General features: G+C 40.2%; 1 protein-coding gene across 3 annotated transcripts in view; it reads left to right on the top strand.

Moving 5' to 3' along the window:
• DDHD1 (DDHD domain containing 1) overlaps nucleotides 1-5,891 on the top strand; it is a 121,491-nt gene extending 115,600 nt beyond the window's left edge. For 2 of the 3 annotated variants that reach the window (XM_077819611.1, XM_077819612.1), the window contains 2 exons: nucleotides 1,300-1,494; nucleotides 4,585-5,891. In XM_077819611.1, the coding sequence (XP_077675737.1) occupies nucleotides 1,300-1,494; nucleotides 4,585-4,766 (377 nt within the window). In that variant the 3' untranslated portion in view covers nucleotides 4,767-5,891. Of the gene's footprint in view, nucleotides 1-122; nucleotides 1,013-1,299; nucleotides 1,495-4,584 lie in introns of those variants that run through there. The other variant, XM_077819613.1, reaches the window with a different exon arrangement.
• The last annotated feature ends 7,842 nt before the right edge of the window (nucleotides 5,892-13,733 follow it).

A 13,733-nucleotide genomic window follows, 5' to 3' on the forward strand; every position in this document is an offset into this window, starting at 1 on the left:
GGCAGCAAGGTCCTTGGTTAGTAATGAGAAATGTTGGTCTTCGTTTAACTTAATATAACATGAATTTCCAGGTGCAAAATTCTAACCTGACATGTTTTTCTGTCCCCTTCATTGTCCTTTAGCATCCTGATCCAGCTTAAGCACTAGCTTACCCTTGAACATATAAACAGTCTCTTTTGCTTTTGATGGGGTTACTCATGTACTTAAAGTTAAGTATGTGCCTAAGAGCATTGCTCAGGGTGGGCCTACACTGTTTGGGTTTTATACTAAAATAACTTGAAAGAAGTTTAAACAAGGTAGCTTGCTCTTGAGTTTCTTCCCTACTGAGCAAGTAAATCTTTATTTTCTATCTGCTTAAGGAATTAGTCTGATTTATAGAATACTTCTAAGCAAGATCTGACATATCTCACTACATAGCTTTTTTTTTCTATGTAAGATCTGTATATTTAACGTCATTTTACTATGAAAGTAGCTTTTTAACATAGCCACAAGATGGCAGCAAAGTCAGGAGAAAATCTTAGAGACTAACCAATTTATTTGAGCATAAGCTTTCGTGAGCTACAGTTCACTTCATCTTCATGCATCCGATGAAGTGAGCTGTAGCTCGCGAAAGCTTATGCTGAAATAAATTGGTTAGTCTCTAAGGTGCCACAAGTACTCCTTTTCTTTTTGCGAATACAGACTAACACGGCTGCTTCTCTGAAACCTGTCAGGAGAAAATGTTATCATTCTTAAGGTTATGAATCTGTAAACTATCTTAAACTTTCATGCAGTGATTCTCAAACAATAATCATCCCCTTTCAATGATGATATAGCACTTCTAAGTCTCTCTAGAAATAGTGCAAGCATAAGAAGTTGATGAAAGGAGTGTCCTCTCATTAAAGATGATAATGTGATTCTTCTTTCACATAGAAGGTACTGTAATTATTGTGAAGTACCCAAACCCAGTGTGTTGCAAAATGAATGAGATCGTAAAAGAATTTGTCTGTAAAACAGGAATTAAAATAGACCTTTTCAGTATTGGATATTTTTGGGGGGAGGGGTACAAAACTGTTCTTGCATATTTTTGTTTCCCTGACTACAGTTTCTGAATTATAACCTTGATTGTACACTAGATGTGAGTCACATGATAAAAAATGTAGACTTAATTTAAATAAGCTGTTGTTTCCACCCTGGAAAAACATGAGTAGTGTTTTTCTTTCTCTTTCATTCAGCTGTAATTGATGAGTGTTACAGCCACTTTAATTTGTGGTATGATTTAACAGTCATGGTGCCTGTCCTGTTTTGTGCTGAATGCAGGAGCTGCTAGCATTGGGAAGGGTCTTGGAGGGATGTTGTTCTCAAGATTTGGCCGATCTAGTGCACCCACTTCACAAACTTCTGAGACTGGAAAAGACGGAACAGAAGGCGAAGACAAGAAGCCAGTTGCCATTCATTCTACTGTTGGAATGCCGACCTTCCCACACAGCAGCTCTGGCTTCCTTGACCCCACATGTTAGTGTACCTTTACATTTAGCAGCTAGCTGTATCTTCTGGCTTCTCTTTTGGAAATGGAGACTGTTTTTTAAGTTGACTTTGGATGGATTTGTTGTGGGGGGAACGGGGGACATGGAAATGTGTGTGTTATAACAAACATATGCTCCTATTAAATTGTTTCCTGGGTAGCTTTATGGTAAAAATTGGGTTCATTCCCATTCATTAAATATTTTTCAATTATTTCCAGAGGCTTAAATCTTTGATCTGTTCTTTTTTTTTCTTTTGCTCTTTAAATAGTACATATATTTCACAGAACTTTAGCTAATACAGTAGAACCTCAGAGTTATGAACACATCGGGAACAGAGGTTGTTTGTAACTCTGAAATGTTCGTAACTCTGAACAAAACATTATGGTGGTTCTTTCAAAAGTACAACTGAACATTGACTTAATACAGCTTTGAAACTTTACTATTCAGGATTAAAATCCTGCTTTCCCTTTATTTTTTTAATAGCTTATGGTTAGCACTGTACTGTATTTGCAAAAAGAAAAGGAGTATTTGTGATACCTTAGAGACTAACAAACTTATTTGAGCATTTGTTAGTCTCTAAGGTACCTTGAGTTGTAGCTCACAAAAGCTTATGCTCAAATAAATTGGTTAGTTTCTAAGGTGCCACAAGTACTCCTTTTCTTTTTGCGAATACAGACTAACACGGCTGCTACTCTGAAACCTGCACTGTATTTGCTTTCTTGCTTTTTATTTTTTTCTCTGCTGCTGCCTGATTGCGTACTTCTGGTTCCAAATGAGGTGTGTGGTTGACTGGTCAGTCCGTAACTCTGGTGTTCATAACTCTGAGCTTCTACTGTCCATTCTCTGCTACAATGGTCTCTAAAAGATCATTGGAAAAATTCAACATAATTGCCTCAGAGAAATCCAGTTTCATTTATAGTAGAATGCATTTTTTTAAATTCTCCAGTATATGTCTGGCACTAAGACATACTTTTTGGTGATGTACAAAATAAAGAGAGAGACACAGTCCTTGCCCCTAACAGAGCTGGTCCAAATACAGGACAAAAATTTAGCAAAAGCTTTTATGAAAAAGAGAACACTTTCTATGCCAAAATTCAAAATGTTGATCAAATTAATTTCAAAACTTTCAGTCACTCTATTGTCATGGCATTTACTGTCAAAAATTTAGTCTAATCTGAATTTTCAACAATTTTTCAGTGACCCCTTATTTCATCTTTTTTGACTTCACACGCTCTCAAAGGTGTTTTCCCTATATTCATATACACAGTACTGCCCAGTCAATCAAGTTCAAAGAGATGACTTTAAATAATCATAGGAAGTCAAAGCTCTATATGTGCAGTCAGATGTTTCACTCTGACAATTTTAATGTTGGCATTAAGATAAAGCTGAAGTTTTGTTTTTCCTTTTCTGAAAAATGTAAGTGTTGTAGTCAACGTGGGCTTTGGATTGGGCTTGTGCATCTTAAATTATCTCTGTAGTAACAGATGAGTCAAGAATATAAGCCGTGCTGCATCTTGTGGTAGCATCCACATGGTACATCAGTTAGCTAGATCAGAGCTAGCTTCAACAGATAATCTGAGTGACTCATTCATCGTACAGGGCAGAGGTTTAATTTTAAATTTAGGGAAAATATGGAGGAGTAACAGTGATCGTTGTTAAATCCTAGTGGGGGGTTCTTTTCAGGAAACTCAGCAACTCCAGCCTTGCCACCCAAACCCTGTATCTCTCTATTGTGTTCCATAGATGGAGATCCCACAGTTTAGCCCAGCCAGGCTGACTCAATCCATGGCTGAAGTGTTAACTTCAGAAAGGCCTGCTGCATGGATGTGTGTAAATCTTGCTTGTATCCCAAGGTTCTGTAGTGAAATTGCCAAGAGATAGAAGTGTTTTAGCAGTTTGCTTGCAGAGAAACCAGAGTCATCTGAATTACTGTATTTGGAAACCAGTTAGATGTTGGTTGGAAAATATTAAGCCCTATACCTCCCTGAATGTTGTTGATATCTTGATTGTGGAGATTTTGAGTGATGATATAGTTTTTTACCCTTTGTGCCAATGGCTTTGACAAGCAATTCTATTTTTCTCCAGTATGTTTTTTGGCCTTTGTGGCTAACTAGGATTTTAGCTTATCCATTTCATGCGGTTGCTCCTTTAGAGCTAAGAAAATCTCTACAAATGAGTTGACAACAGTGTGTTAATTGTGGTAGCAACTAAGCCAGTTAAATGTGCAGTAAAGGCTGCTTTGATGTGTGTGGTATAGCTGTTGAAATAAAAGAACAGCTGCCGAAACATTTTGCAAAAATCTGGAAACTTAAAAGGACTGACTTTCTGTGTAGGGACTGGGACTAAAGCCATGCATCCGATGAAGTGAGCTGTAGCTCACGAAAGCTTATGCTCAGATAAATTGGTTAGTCTCTAAGGTGCCACAAGTACTCCTTTTCTTTTTGCGAATACAGACTAACACGGCTGTTACTCTGAAATTTTCAGAAGTGTCAGTGATTGTCGGGTACCTTTATTTGTTTCGGTGCCTAACTTGAGACATCCTAAAGGAGCCTTATTTTCAAAGGGCAGATGCTCCATACTTTCTGAAAATCTGAGAACCTTCAAGGTGTCTTAAGTTGGGCCCCTAAAAATTAACTTATCAGTGTATCTCTAGTCACTTTTGAAAATCTTGGCCTAAGCCTGTTTTTTAGAAGAAAAGATCAGGACATCTCCCAAGTAATTCCAGCTAGTTACAATGAAGAATAAGGTTGTTAAAAAACTGTTCTTTCCCGACCTTCAGTGTTTTCTGTGTGATCTATCCATCAATATTGTATTATTTGTAGTAATTGCATATATATATATATATATATATAATAAATAAAACCATACATGCGTGAGTACACGCGCACACACACACATACATATATATACTAATTACACAATGAGAACACTTTAAACCCTCAGCACAGGAATATTGGGTATTTTTTATATACAGGCAAGTAGAAACAAAAACAAATGATAGAAGAATTAGCATGTGTTCTTTCTTTTCAAAGTATGGATCCTAGTAACACTTCCTGTTTCTATTTTGTTTCATTTCTAGTGGAACTGGAGCACAGGATTGATTTTGAGCTCAGGGAAGGTCTTGTGGAGAGCAGATACTGGTCTGCAGTAACATCGCACACTGCATATTGGTCATCTATGGATATTGCTCTCTTTCTTCTAACCTTCATGTATAAACAGGACCAAGAAGATGCTGACAAATCAAATTTAGACCCTGTTTGAATTTTTTTTGTTTTTGTTTTGTTTTATTTTGTGGAGGGTGGGAAATTTTACAACAAATGGCACAAAACTGATATTTTACTGTTAAAACGTAGTGTCTAAGGCATGGAAGTTTCAGGTTTAAGTGCATGTTTGGATTTTTTTTCCTGTTTTTAAAGAGCAAAAATGATTTATATTTAAAAACACTTTCGTTTTAAACATTTGCAGACCTAAAATTATTCCAAATTCTCATGATTTTGATTGTATAAACAAGCCAGAAGATGTAGCATCACATAAGCACTGTTGGTGCAATGTGCTTGGGTGACATACATGCTAATGACCATAACTGCTGTTTAGTTCATTAAAATATAAAGATTAGTCAACTGAAACTAATTAACTTTCATTAACAAAACATACGTTAGCTGCAAACCTAAAACTGCCATGTTCCTATGTTTTATGTACCAGTAAATAATAAACATTGGTGTCATTTTTCTAAGACTTTATTCAAATCTACAGGTTATTACCCACAGTTCCTTTGAAAGACCATTCTTACTGCTGACTTCAAGGGTGTATTACACATAACTTGTTTAGAAGCTGCTGGAAAAGCATGAGACAAATATTTGAAATACTGTAATTATAATTTATTATTACCTCTGACTAATTGCTTCATTTATTCCAGTGTATAAAACATTACTTTTTTACTGGTTTCTTTTGGCTTAATTTAAGAACCACATTTATTTTCTACAGTGTTAAGACTTTTTCTCAGATATACATATCTTTGTACTATTCAAATGAATATATGGACACTGTGGCACACTTTCAGTATTTTTTTCATTAAAAATAAATCTTTGTGGTTTCACACAAATGACACTAGTTACATTCTTCTCAAAGGTAAGTAACCTCTTTCATAGACCCCTGCCTTTTTGGTCACATGTCTCACAAATGACTGAGGGCTTATTTTGGACCTCTCATTAGACTTAATTTGCAGTAGCCAAGTGTGTTCCATTTACTGCTACTGAAAATATGTGCAATAATGTATTGAGAAGAAAGAGTGCCACTTAAAACGAATTTGGTGAGCTCAGAAGCATTTGCATAATTGATATCAGAAGCAAACAGTGTGATACTTTTTATTAAAAGCCAAACAAAAGAGTTCTGCCCGTGTTTCATTTTATGAAAATCAGACCCCATCATGTGATTTCTGTAAAAGGATTGCAGTTGTAGCCTAATCAAATTCCTAAGGAGCCAGGAGAGGACTGTTACGAAGAAAGGAAATCTTCAAATAAAGAACTAAGTCAATTCTGGGATCATAAAACAGAATTTTAAGGCTCTGGAGCAGAAGTGTCAAATACGCGACCTGTGTGTTAGACCCAGATGATGTGTTCATGTGACCTATGTCACATTTTTTTAAAAAGCGTTCTTGGTGGTTGCGAACAGATCCAAACCCAGTGTAAACAGATGCAGTAATGTCTTCCTGAGACTGGAGACAGCCTGAAGAGGTAGATATGGTATATTTTGACTTTAATAAGGCTTTTGATACTGTCTCATATGACCGTCTCATAAACAACCTAGGGAAATACAACCTAGATGGATAATGAAAAGGAGTACTTGTGGCACCTTAGAGACTAACCAATTTATTTGAGCATAAGCTGTCGTGAGCTACAGCTCACTTCATCCGATGAAGTGAGCTGTAGCTCACGAAAGCTTATGCTCAAATAAATTGGTTAGTCTCTAAGGTGCCACAAGTACTCCTTTTCTTTTTGCGAACACAGACTAACACGGCTGTTACTCTGAAACCTGTCATAGATGGATAATACAACCCACCACTATAGGTGGGTGCATAGCTGGTTGGAAAACCATTCCCAGAGAGTAGTCATCAGTGGTTCACAGTCCAGCTGGAAGGACACACCGAGTGGGGTCCTGCAGGGATTAGTTCTGGGTCCGGTTCTGTTCAATATCTTCATCAGTGATTTAGATAATGGCATGGAGAGGTTGCAAGTACATTGGAGGATAGGATTAAAATTTAAAATCTAGACAAACTGGAGAAATGGCCTGAAGTAAATAGGATGAAATTCTATAAGGGCAACTGCAAAATACTCCACTTAGGAAGGAACAGTCAGTTGCACACATACAAAATGTGAAATGACTGCCTAGGAAGGAGTACTGCAGAAAGGGATCTGGGGGCCATAGTAGATCATAAGCTAAATATGAGTCAACCGTATAACACTATTGCCAAAAAAAAAAAAAGTAAATACTATTCTGGGATGTATTAGCAGGATTATTGTAAGTAAGACACGAGAAGTAATTCTTCCGCTCTACTGTGCACTGATTAGGCCTCAGCTGGAGTATTGTGTCCAGTACTGGGTGCCACAAATATGAGTCAACAGTCTAACACTGTTGCAAAAGAAGCAGACATCATTCTGGGATGTATTAGCAGGAGTGTTGTAAGCAAGACACGAGAAGTAGTTGTTCTGCTCTACTCCACACTGATTAGGCCTCAGCTGCAGTATTGTGTCCAGTTCTGGGCGCCACATTTCAGGAAAGATGTGGACAAATTGCAGAAAGTCCAGAGAAGAACAAAAATGATTAAAGGTCTAGAAAACATGCCCTATGAGGGATGATTGGAAAAGTTGGGTTTGCTTAGTGCAGAGAAAAAACTAAGAGCAGGCATGATAACATAAAAGATTGTTACAAGGAGGGGGATGAAAAATTGTTCTCCTTAACCTCTGAGGACATGACAAGAAGCAATGGGCTTAAACTGCAGCAAGGGTAGTTTAGGTTGGACATTAGGAAAAACTTCCTAACTGTCAGAATGGTTAAGCACTGGAATAAATTGCCTAGGGAGGTTGTGGAATCTCCATCATTGGAGATTTTTAATAGCAGGTTGGACAAACACCTGCCAGGGATGGTCTAGATAATACTTAGTCCTGCCATGAGCAGGGGACTGGACTAGATGACCTCTCAAGGTCCCTTCTAGTCCTATGATTCTATGAAATGACGTCTGTGAGATATGCACCCTTTGGGGTGTTAAATCTGAAGACCACTTCAGTGTAAGCGGTAGCTATTTCATTGCTTATATTATTGGTGGAATTTGGAAAGGAAGCCCACAGATTGAGACTAAGAATTTGGTAATAGCTAGAGAAAAGAAAGGAGAAGAGACACAAAGACAGAAAAGATGGTGAAAATGGAGGTTGGGGAGGGAAGAGATCAGGCAGAAATAGAAGAGTTCTAAAGCTGGCATATTCTCCCATTGATATACCTACAAAGGGCTATGCTCTAATTTTGAATTTTGTGAAAACCTTCCATTTATCTCAGTGGATTAAGGATGTTTTATAATCCTAAATTTTTACCCTGGCCCATGGACCATAATTAAAAATGGAATTATGCCCTCAAAGGCATTTGTCCCTGGCACCATTGTTCTGGAAGAACATGTCTTCGAGTAGTGTCCTTATGGGTGCTCCATGTCCAGATGTGTCCACGTGGCTTTGGTCAGATATTTGGTAGCAGTGCCTGTTCAGCCCATGCAGGCACTCCCGACATCCTCATGCCCCACGCCGAGGATACATAGAGCTGTACAGGCAAACCGCCCTCAGTTCCACCTCAGCTGCTTTGGCCTGAGAGAGAGTGCCTTGCATACCTACTTCTAACTTAATCTTTAGCTTAGTCTTAGGTTTCTCGAGTATTAGTTCTGTGTAGTTACTTAGTATTTTCTCTTTTATGTATAGTTTTATAGTTCCTTCATTCAATGGGATTTTTTCTCTGTTAAGCTTTTCTCTTCCTCCTTTCCCCCTCTGTCTGGGGTTCTCCTTCGGGCTCATTGCTGGGGTATGCCAGGATCGCTGAGATTCAAGTGCTGTCTCACCTGCTGGGAATCTGTGTGCACACCCCTGTACAGTCGTCGGAGATTTTTGTCTTAGCGGTATCCGTAGGGTTGACTGTGGTGCCCTCTGGAGTGGTTTGCTCATGCGTCAGTATAAATTCCTTCTTACTGCCCATAGCAGTTGGTCGGAGCACATTTTTCCATTGCCTAGCAAGTGGTTAGCGGTTCTCTCCTTTCGTTGAGCTTTTAGTGTCTTGTAAATAGTTTGTTGACAGTAGCTAGTAAGTAGTGTAGTTAGTAAGTTATTGTCCTGGTAGGGACTTTGCCCCAGGCAGGGCATGCCCCAGTCTCCAGGTTTTAAGCCCGGTTCTGACTGTAACAGGCTTGTCCCTGTTAGTGACCCCCATAGCAGCTGCCTGAAGTGCTTGGGGGAGTCACATGTGAAGGGCAAGTGTCACATCTGTAAGAACTTTCATCCCAGAACGCAGAAGGAGCACGACATCCGTTTGAGGGCCCTCCTCATGGAGGCTGCTCTCTGCCTGGCCTTGGAGCTGTCCTGGCTGGACTCTGTTCTGAGTACTTCAGTCTCAATGCATAGTGCACTCCCAGCATCGGGCTCCACCTGGCACCGCTTTCCTTCCTCAGTGTCCAGGAAGACCTCAGAGAAGTGCGACTCCCCGGCACCAAGGTAGAAAGGCCAAGAGGTTTCAGCTAAAGGATCCAGTTTGGGCCACCCACCCACCCTGGAGCTACATGGGGGTACCTCCGTGATGGGGCCCTCTGGCCCCTTAAGGGATCCACCACTGACTCTCGGGAGTAGTAGGGGACCCAGAATCATGGCGGGGCCAATGCCCTCCCAGACCCTCCTGGTGCCCAGACAGCAAATGGACTCAGCACCACACAAAATGCTGGACCCGATAAAGGCTCCCTACAATGGCAAGCCTGCCTTAAAAACCCCCCAGAGGGCAAGCGAACACCACCAGTCCCTGGGGCTGAGGCAGCAGTATCTGTCTCCTTGCCCCAGGTCTCCGGAACAGCCCAGGTCACTGGTTTGTCTTAGGTCACTGGCACTGGGGCACCTAATATACCGACGCATGAGTGCAGCTCTCCAGAGGCCGCCACAGCCGATGCTATTCATGCCGCTAAGGCAAAAATCTCCAATGACTGTAGGCTGACCAGAGAGCAAGTGTGAAAAATCGGGACGGGGGAGGGGGTAATAGGAGCCTACATAAGAAAAAGCTCCAAATATCAGGACTGTCCCTATAAAATCGGGACATCTGGTCATCCTAGATGACTGTGCACGTGGGCGTGCACACACATCTAGAATGGAATGGACATGAGCAACACATCTGGAAGAGCAACAGTTACAAAGGTAGGTAACCGTTTTTTTAAAATATCTGTAACGGTGAAATTCAAGATGTTTAAAAATGCTATGGCCATGAAATTTGCCAGAATGGACTGTCAATTTGGTAGGGCCCTAGTCATGTGATCTGAAGGTATAGTTGGAATGTCAGATCATCCAACTGCCAGTGTTTCTTCCACTAGAGGGGAGTTTGGCTTTGCAAGGTGCATCTTCTGGTAGTTTTCTTCAGAAATCATTAGAGATGGAGACCACCCGTTGGGTTGTCATGTCTACCTCCCTACCAATCTGTGACTGTTTCCAGTAGTCTGTCCTTGAGTGCTCTGTCAGTTTTAAATTACTCTGGCCACAGGACTTTCACTGCTGTCCTTGCTGTTAAGTCATTTTTCCTAGTATTCAGCTTCATAAGAACATAAATATTCTTTTACTCAATTCCATCCCATTCTCCGAGTTCTACCACCTTGGGCCACATTAAGGAATTCCTCTTCTTTTGTTACTTTCGGCTTTTATCGCCTATATGTCTAACCGCAAAATCCCTTTATTTTATTTCACTTTCCTAACTGTTACTTGCAAAACCATCCAGTTAGTTTAGTCCTTTTTCTGGTTCCATTAATGAAGAGGGTAAACATAACTGGGCCTCGCTCTCACATTTTCGTTACTCTCCTGATCTGCATCTCTTCCTCACTTGCGATTTATTGTTGTCCATTTGTTTCTTCAGCCAGTCGTCAGTCGGTGTGACTGCCCAAATCCAAGTCCGTTTGAATTTATTTGCAATGGAGTAAGTGCATTGTAATTCTTACTTAATGCAAGTAAGAATTCATGAGACACCATATGAAATGTTTTACTAAAGTCAGGTACAAGAACGTATTTCTTGAATGTCTTTTTTTCTACTGACTTTGTAACTATCAAACAAGCAGCCAAGTTTCTCTCAAAATTTGTTCTTTGTTTATTTCTCATGGGTCCATTAATTGCTAGATACTTTTTTTTTTAACCTCCCCTCTGCATTGCTTTATTTAACTAGGATTGACCTTAATTTATCTGATGGTAATTTGCAAAATTATCTTCCCATTCTCTCCTTCTGTTGCTGGATTTCCATGATTTTTCAAAAACTGACACTAATTCAGTAAGCTCGCTACATATTTGCCTTAAGACCCCAGGGAGCTGTACCTAGACCTTCTGAATTATTTTTTCCAATTTTTCCAGGTATTACCCTATCAACTGCACTCTTCATCAACAACTATACTGAGCAGATTTTCTTTCCTTCCTATACCTGTCTTTTCTCTTTGTTGTGAAAAGTTTTTTAAGCAATTCACAATCTCATCCATGTTAGAATCTTTGTGTTCCAGCTTATTGAATGGACCTACTTTCTCTTTTCTTTTTTTCCCCACCCCACCCTTTTCTTGATGAGTTTGTAAAAAGCCCTTCTTTTTCCTCAACACTAGACCTTTATTTTTAGTTTCTCTCTCCCTCTTCAGTGTATATTCTCCAGTACAGGTTCTCTCTGACCTGTGATTCTTAAATTAATTTCTCCTAGTGCCTTTGGCTGCTTCTTGTGCCTTGATTTGTCCACTGGAATTGTAGCTTGCATTATGGTAGTGTCTTTTGAGGATGTCCTGTGTCTTCAAAATTCATGGACTCAAATACTGCATGGCCACATATGTGCCAGATTTCTTATTTCCTAACATTGATTTTGTTGAAATCAAATAGCCTTGTATTGTTGTATCCTATGAAACTTATTCCTTGAAGCCCTGATTCAGCAAAGCACTTACGGATGTGCTTAACTTTAAGCGTGAATTTAGATGTTTTGCTCAGGTGGGACCTCTGTGTTGAATTCAAGCAACTTTGAGGTCATTGGCAGCATCAAACTTCCTTCTGACACTCTCATCCTCAGTCAATTCTGTCCTGATGGTAAGCAGTAGATCTGGGATGGCTTCCCCGGAGGCTGGATTCTCTACCTTTTTGAGGTTTTCTTGTACATAGATATATAAATCTATTTGATTCACCTTTAGCTGTATTTGATGCAATGTTGTGTGGTTCCCCAAGTGCGATTACGAAACCAGTTAAAAATACACACGCACACATCTGGCACTGACAAAACATCAACAATCTGTTTTCATCTTCCAAAAATTAAACCTCTAATCTTGAGGAGAGAAATACCTGGGCAAACCGGTTTGCAGCAAGCTCTGAAGTTCAATAAACTCTGCTGCTCTTGGGAAGCAAATTCCAGAATAAAAATCTTCCTCTGAGAGCAATTGTAGAGACTGTCAGCTAACACATCTCAGCTGATCTTTGGTAAGAGTATGAGGAGTCAGTGAGTCTCTTGCAAAGACGTCAGTCCCATGTGTAATCTCTTGTGGCTTTGAATGCCTCAATAGTTTATCAAGAAAGAGGCTTTCATTTTCATTCTCCAGTTATGTGAATGTCTGTCACAGATTGATTAACTTCTCGTTTAATTTCTTAACCAAAGTGTGCTGCATTTTGCTGTTCTTGACTTCATTATGAAATTGTATTTCTTTGGCCATAAACGTGGAAATTTGTCACAATATTACCTCAGCTGTAGATAGTAGCTATCAACAGTATCATTCCAGGTGTGTAAATGCTTCCTCCAGTTTATTATTGTAGGTCTTATGCCTCTGTTCAACAGGGACTGGCTGCAACTGCAAATCTGAAGGCACTTTGGGTGAAAGTGAGAACGAGATAATAGATTTCCTGATTTTTAAGAAAAGGAAGGAGTTAGAGATGCAGAATAAGAACAAGGAACTTCAAAGAAAAAAAGCAGACTAACTAACTTAGAGAACTGGTAACTAAGGTCCCATGGGAAGAAAAGCTAAGAGGAAAAGTTCGGGAGAGTTTGGCAGTTTCTCAGAGACAATATTAAAGCCACAACAGCAAACTATCCAGATGTGAAGGAAAGATAGGAAGAATAATAAGAGGCCAATATGGCTCCATCAGGAGCTCTTTAATGACATGAAAAGGAATCCTTCAAAAAGTGGAAATATGGACAAATTGCTAAGGAGGAGTACAAACGAATAGTTCAAGCATATAAGGACAAAATCAGAATGGTTAAGGCACAAAATGAGTTACACCTAGCAAGGGACATAAAAAACAAGAAGAAGAGGTTCTATACATACATTTGGGAGAAAGATTAAGGAAAGTGTAGGGAACCTCCTTGGGACCAGACCCTTTGGTCGTTCGTACATCTGTATTGAGCCTGTTGTTTGCTCCAACTGAATGCTGCTCTGCAGTTTTGGAGAGTAGTTGCCACACTCAGCTTGTCGACACGGAGCTGAATTCATCCACTCTTACTATTAGTGGCTGCTGGAGTGCTCCACCAATCTCCAGTTAATATGTGCTAAGCACATAGCTCCGCCAGACCTTCAACAAGATGCTAGTACTGTTAAGTCTGCTCGGAGAGCTGTGACAGGTGAAACCAACTTAATACATCTCCATTTGCCCTATTCCCCATCTTCATACAGGAAACATGCAGCACCAACTCAAAGGTTTGCATGTATTCAGGGGAGGAATCCCGCTCCTGCAGACCAGGGTATGCCACCACGGCTGATCACCCCTTGTCTACAGCAGCTCACCCGCTTCTGGACAAGAGCGTACTGGCCTTTTCCCGTGCACAGGTGTCGCGAGTGAACGCATTGGTGGGAGCCCATCCCTGGACCTGCCTCCTTGTCCAGTTGGTCGTAGGTCCAGACCAGGCTCAACAGGCTATTTTCTGGCTCATCTGGAATTGCAGCAACTGTGCAGCGGCTTGGCCTGATTTCCTCCCCATGTTGTGCCCGTGGGGCAGTGCTGCGGACAGCAA

The sequence above is a fragment of the Eretmochelys imbricata genome, chromosome 6, assembly GCF_965152235.1.
Source record: "Eretmochelys imbricata isolate rEreImb1 chromosome 6, rEreImb1.hap1, whole genome shotgun sequence".
Lineage (NCBI taxonomy): Eukaryota > Metazoa > Chordata > Testudines > Cheloniidae > Eretmochelys > Eretmochelys imbricata.